This window comes from Ailuropoda melanoleuca, unplaced genomic scaffold (genome assembly GCF_002007445.2).
Source record: "Ailuropoda melanoleuca isolate Jingjing unplaced genomic scaffold, ASM200744v2 unplaced-scaffold408, whole genome shotgun sequence".
NCBI classification, from domain to species: Eukaryota; Metazoa; Chordata; class Mammalia; order Carnivora; family Ursidae; genus Ailuropoda; species Ailuropoda melanoleuca.
In genome coordinates, this window is record NW_023212503.1 from 1 (window position 1) to 6,936 (window position 6,936).

At 39.6% G+C, this 6,936-nt stretch overlaps 1 protein-coding gene across 1 annotated transcript; it reads right to left on the reverse strand.

Annotated features, from left to right (window-relative positions):
• Window positions 1–543: 543 nt before the first annotated feature.
• On the reverse strand, window positions 544–5,989 carry LOC117799027 (cytochrome P450 3A12-like; the record flags this gene model as incomplete). Its single annotated transcript, XM_034651487.1, has 3 exons — window positions 5,483–5,989; window positions 4,358–4,424; window positions 544–704 (listed from the first exon to the last, which is right to left on the reverse strand). Coding segments are annotated over exons 1-3 (261 nt in total), but the record flags the coding sequence as incomplete, so codon positions are not given.
• Window positions 5,990–6,936: the final 947 nt, after the last annotated feature.

Sequence of the window (6,936 nt, forward strand, 5' to 3'; positions counted from 1 at the left end):
GTTCATAGCTTGGCTTTTAGGTATGTGATGGTGAAAGAAAGTTCTGTTATGTCTCTGTAGTTCAGTTTCTGGCTTGTTACACTGAGATAATTAGAGTTGACCCTTCATAGGGTGTGTGGCAGAGGCACTCACTGCTCACCCAGGATCCATGTAGACCCCCATAGTTCCCAGCCCACCTGAACTTAGGGGAAACCACTTCGAAAATGGGCTGTGATCTGAGGAGCTGTATATCAGTTCAGGGCCAAATACTGGAAAAGCAAGTGAGCAACACTGTCGTTCTTTATTCCCTGGCCAACATAAAGTCCTCACATTCTAGATAATGGACGTATAAGAAAGCAGAGCCTCTTTACCCTGTATCACCAAATCACCAAATATGTATGTGGAGCAGAGACTCCCTTCCTCAACTAATACCCACCGTGGACATGCAAATGTGAACCAGAAGTAAACTTTTGCTATGTAAACCCACTAGATTTGAGGACTAACCTCTTACTAAGGCATAACAGAGCTTATTCGGACCTCTCTCCTCAGGTATGGCCTGCTCACCTTATTGGGGAAAGTGGCATCAATCTCCTCCTGCAGTTTCTGCTGGACATCAGGGTGAGTGGCCAATTCATAGGCAAAGAAGGAAAGAGAAGTGCTAGTGGTCTCGTAGCCCGCAAAAAGAAAGGTCATAGATTGGGCCACGAGCTCCAGATCAGACAGAGCTAAGAGGAGAAGAAAGACATTTTAGGTAAAGCTGGTGCATGCAAAACATCACAGTTTAGATGACAAGATATCCAAATGAAACTCCCAAGTCCCTTGGGGAAAATATGTTAAAGCATTTCGCAATCAGACTAGGAGTGGTTTGCACTCTGAGATCTATCCTACAGAGCCAGGAAGAGGCCAAAGTTGTCTTGATCTGTTTATTCCCAAGGTCTATACTGTTCTTAGCCATCTGTTTCTGCTTACGCCACCCTCCCCACCAACACAAGTGTGTAATTTCAGGAGACGGCATTTCTTTTTTTTTTTTTTAAAGANCGGCATTTCTTTTTTTTCTTTTTTTTTTTTTTTAAGATTTATTATTTATTTTTCAGCAGAGATAGAGACAGCCAGCGAGAGAGGAACACAAGCAGGGGGAGTGGGAGAGGAAGAAGCAGGCTCATAGCAAGAGAGCCTGATGTGGGGCTCGATCCCATAACGCCGGGATCACGCCCTGAGCCGAAGGCAGACGCTTAACTGCTGTGCCACCCAGGCGCCCCAGGAGATGGCATTTCTGTCTCACATACGCACTGTTATCAGTCTGTCCCTGAAGAGTCCTAAAAGTACTTTAGCCATAAGTCACACAGGCTAGTCTTCTTCCCCAGGCAAAATTTACGTTCTTCTACAGCTTAATCTTTTTTTTTCCTTTTTTTTTCAGAGAGAGTTCTCAATGCTAAGGCTTAATTGTCAGGAAATTCAATGATCTTTTATCTAAACATTTTAGCGGGAACTTACGAGAACAGTATTTGGGCTACAGATAAACGTGTTCAATGTGTGGTCCATGGACCAGCAGGATCTACAGTGTCTGGGTGCTTATTAGAAATGCAGACTCTCAAATCTCATCCAAGAACTATGGAATCAAAATCCAAGCTTTCACAAAATGTGATGAGATGCACGGATTATACCTTTGAGAGGTATCTGGTAATAGAAGACCTGGGGCACTACTCTTCAAGTTTTTAATCTCAGATACGTACAGAAACTGTAACACAGACAAGAAGCTAGAAGAGGGGAGACTGATGCTAGGGCAATTAATGCCATTAAAAGAGCCTAAGAAAGAATGTGTCAATAGAAGGGTACCGGCCAGCACGAAATACAGACAAACAGAATCCAGTGAGTGGATATAGCACTGCTCATTCAACCCTGGCCTGAATGTCACCTTGCTTAGGGAATGGCCCCACCCTGAATATAAATTGGCCTCTCTTGGATTTTCTCCTGGCAGAAACTAAGCATACCCAGGCTCTGATCTATTTGATTGGAACTGGATTAGGACCTTTAGATACTTAGAGCACTGAAATGAACAAGGTACCTGCAACAGACATGTAATTCACAACTAGCAACAGACATGTAATTCACAACTAGCAACAGACATGTAATTCACAACTAGCAACAGACATGTAATTCACAACTAGAAACAATATCATAAGTGAAAGAAAGGTCTACAGATTTCAGATTTTCAAGTGATACTTTCAGTGATGTCACTGTGGAAAAATTCAGCTATCCAACCTTTCCTCCTTTAGCATGGACGCAGTGACATTCAAAGTTTAGATCTGTACTGTTCAATATGGTAGCCATTTGCCATATGTGGCTTTTTAAATATAAATTTTAACTGATTAAATACAATATAAGTTTCAGATCCTCAGTGGCACTAACCTCATGTCAAGTGCTCAATAGCCACATGTGTACAGTGGTCACTGTGCTGAACAGGGCAGATACAGAGTATTTCCTTCATCACAAAAATTTCGTGAACCAAACAGACAGATAGAGGCAGATGTATACATAGGTATACATAGATATATTTTAGTGACGTAATGGAGTAAGGCTGTCCTTTTTCTCCAGAATCAATTGTTAAATATATAGAATTTTTTTAGATGGTTGTGAAACCTTGATAGGTTGAAGTTAACCATGATGGGAATGTTTCTGTCATCAAAAGAACTAAATCAAGGCTTTTATCTGGGAGACAGAGAGCATGTCTACATCACTGGTTATGGAGATATAAGAATATTTAGGTTTCTCAGTCCTGTGTAAATATATCTGATGTGATCAGCCTGGTCTACTGAGAGGATCTAGAAAAAAAGCAACCCTAACAGCAATGAGCACTCCTAGATCCCAGGTTTTGGTTTTTTGTTTTTGTTCTTTTTTGATAAACATTCATTTATTTATTTTAGAAAAAGAGAAAGCATGTACATGTGTGTGCTAGTGGGGGTAGGGACAGAGGGAGAGACTCTCCAAGCAGATTCCCCACTGAGCACAAAGGCGGATGCGGGGCTTGATCCCATGACCCATGAGATCATGACCTGAGTCAAAACCAAGAGTCAGATGCTCAACTGACTGAGCCACCCAGGCGCCCCTGAGTTTGGTTTCTAAATACCATTCTCAGTAAAAGGAAACAGAGCTCCTTGAAGTAAGGGCTGATTTCAAGGCTCACTGGGGGAAATAGAAGGGAGACCTAGAATATCTTATGTCAGAAGCAAGGAAGTGCTCATAAAATAATTTGTGAAAAGGATGCAGGATACTCTATACACTATAATGGTGAATATACACCATTACACATTTGTCAAAACCCATAGAAATACTACAAAGAATAAATCCTGCTTTAAACTATGGACTTAAGTGGTAATAATGTGTCATTGTATGTACACTGATTGTAATGAAATTACCACATGTGGAGGGATTTTGAAAGTGGGGTGGCTGTGCGTAGGTGGGGAATACTGGAAATCTCTGTGCCTTTCATTCAATATTGCCGTGAACCTAAAACTGCTATAAAAAAGCCTACTCAAAACAAAAAAACAAAAAGCAAGCAAACAAACAAACAAAACACAAAGGAAAAAGAGAAAAGAAAAGCACACAGGATCCCACTTGTAAGGGCTTCCAATAGACAAACCTGAGTGAATTTGAGGATCCAAATAAAGAATGATTTAAGAGACTAAGTTAGCAATATATGAGATCATACTGACATAAATAAATTAATGAGAGAGAATGTAAAGCTCCCTTATAATGGACTATCACTCATAAATTTGGAAGAAATGATGGAATTAAAAAGTTACCATTTGAAGCCACTATAGTAATAATGGTTTCAGTCAAATACCATCCATGGATGATAAAAGTAGTAGACGAATGTTTGAAGAAAAACACAGTATTTATACACAATCGCAAAGGGATCTTGCACAGTTACTTAATTACAAAACAAAAAATAAAACTTTGCAGTACATTAAGCCGGTGAACACAAGTTCAACCAAGTGTTCCAGGTGAAGGTCACCTACACTAGGGCCAAGTGCCTCCTGATGTGATGAAGACTTGATGCAAATTTCCAGGCAGAGGTTCCAATTCAGAGGGTCTGATTTGACCAGAGAATTGACACCGGAAGCAAGGTGCCCAGAAGTTCTGATGTAGGTGATCCACAAACCACTGACTGCCTTGTTTATGGCTACCCTTCAAGTACTGAACAGAGTTGTGGCTGCATGCTTCTGGAAAGTGGTTCTGTCTACCATTTTTAACTGAACATGTGTCTTTCTTCAATTTGTGGAAATTCCATCTGCTAAAAATCCTCCTCCCTATCTCAGAACCACCCCCTGCCTCTGAGCCTCCCCATTGCTGGCCCTCTGAAGCTCTCTTTGCTTACCTTTATGGGTGTCTGTTTCTTCAGAATTCTGGGAGTTAATCATCAGTTGGAGAAAATCCACTCGGTGCTGGAAGTAGAAAGAGAAGTTTCAATGATAAAATGTCACTTGTGAAGTCAGAAATAAATCAGGGGTGCAGTACCTAACTTCTTTCCTGAGAATACAGCCCCTTAATGGCCAGAAGTCTGATAGTGTTGCCTGAGTCATCAGTGAACAAAAATATACAGTTCTGAAACCTGCAGAGCAGGATGTTTCCCTGATACGAATCCAGCCATCATGTCCAACTGATTTTTGGTCCTTGCTCTCTCTGATCTTCAGATTGTCTGGCTTTTGAACACAGCTTCCTGGCCAAAGAGTTGCCTGCTCCCTCTCCTGTCACTCCTGCTTGCCCAGGAGAAAGTCCCCGACTTCAGTCCTTTTTTCCCTCCAGCTTTAATTCTTAATGAATGGCCACCCAGATCAATCCCCTGACCTCTGCTGAGTCCACCAGCACCCTGTGTCAGCATCTTCCAATGCCCCACCCTCCCAGAACTCTGCAGAATCTTAAGTGACATCCTGGGGTACCCAGCCCTATATCCTTGTCCTACACACATCCTTATGCTGGCTGCTAAGTCTCAGGAAGGCAAAGTGGGCTTAGCCATCTTGCAGTCTCCTGCCCACTCCAGCCTATGACAGCTCAAATTTAATACCGACTAAACACCAGGTGCCTGATAGAAACTTCACTGGAGAATGTGTAAAGTAAAGGCTTGGATTTGAAGGGATCTCTGATATATAAGATCTGGCAAAACTATACTACCCAGAAAATGATTTTTACATAGTGATTCTTATCCTTTGACAATTTGTTGAAGGGAAGTGGCAGTTTTTCTCTCACCAAATTTTAAGCAGTAACATAGTAATTTCCATGCGTATTTCTAAATTTTAAATGTTGTCTCTCTGGCTCATTTTCTTCTCTCCTTCCCTAACCTCCACCTTCTTCATTCTGCCCAAAACGATAGAACTCTCCTGATCTGAATACTGCAGTTCTCTACCCACCTTAAAAAAAAAAACACATAGAAGTGCACACATCAGATATATACAGCTCAACTATCAGAAAGTGAAAAACTGTATGTAATCATCAATGGATTTACCTTTTGTTTATCTTTGAGGCGACTTTCTTTCATCTTTTTTACGGATTTTGTGAAAAAGTCAGTAACACTCTTTGGAAACACACAGATATTTAATCTTTCAAAAACTGGGGTAAGGAATGGAAAGAGTACTGTAAGGAAAAAGAACAAAGGAAAGCACAAAGGAAAATGCAAAATTTACTTGGAGTAATTATACTTTGCTCTACCAATTAGAAGAGTAAAAGAACAGGAGTCTTTCAAACCAGGAGTCACTCCCTCTATGAACTTTCCTCCAACTTTCAAGCCAAGGACTAAGCCAGGGCAAGTCATACAAAAGGGCCACCACTACAGCACTGAGATCAGTGGCCTCTTGGACATCTCTGGAGTGACCAAAGGAACAGGACATTCCTGGACCTCTTAGCCTTTTATCTTCTGGACTAGAGCCTCTTTGGATAAACCAGACCACAATATGTTACTTTAATTAATTGTGCCATTTAAGAAATTATTGTCAGGATACAAATAATACACAATATGCCCTTCAACCACAATGGAATAAAATTAGAAATCAAGAACATAAAGAACATTAGAAAATTCACAAATATGGGGAAATTAAACAATACACTCCTATATAATGATGGTTCAAAGAAGAAATCAAAGGGGCACTTAGGAATTACTTGGAGATTGATAAAAAGGAAGACATGATATACCAAAACTCATAGGATGTAGCAAAAGCAGTCACCAGAGAGAAATACTGCTTTTAATGTCTACATTCAAAATGAACCAAGATCTCAAATCAATGACGTAACTTTCCATCTTAAACATGCTGAAATGGTAAGACCAAACAGCACATTAAGCAAGCAGATGGAAGCAAATAAGAGACAAGAGCAGAAACTCATGAAATGAAGAATAAAAAACAATAGAAACGATCAATTAAACCAAGACTGATTCTTTTAAAAGACCTTGAGCTAGATGATCAAGAGAAAAGGAGAGAAGATTCTAATTCTATCATCTGACCTCCTTACTACCCATCACCAGGGTAGTAAGGAGGGCACGTACTGCATGGTGCACTGGGTGTTATATGCAACTAATGAATCATCGAACTTTACATCAAAAACTAGGGATATACTGTATGGTGACTAACATAAAAAAAAAAAAAAGAACAGTATATAATTAAAAAAAAAACCCAAAATGTAAAAAAAAAAACCAAAAACAAAAAAACAAAAAAACAAATTCTATCATCTGAAATAAAAGGGGAGATTCATACTGACATTAAAAAGGTTTTATTAAGGAGGACATGTATTCCATGGAGCATTGGGTGTTACATGTAAACAATGGATCATGGAATACCACATCAAAAACTAATGATGTACTGTATGGTGACTAACATAATACAATTTTAAAAAGTTCGATTTTTCATTTCTTAAAATTTTATTTTATTTAAATTCAATTAATTAACATATAGTGTATTATTAGTTTCA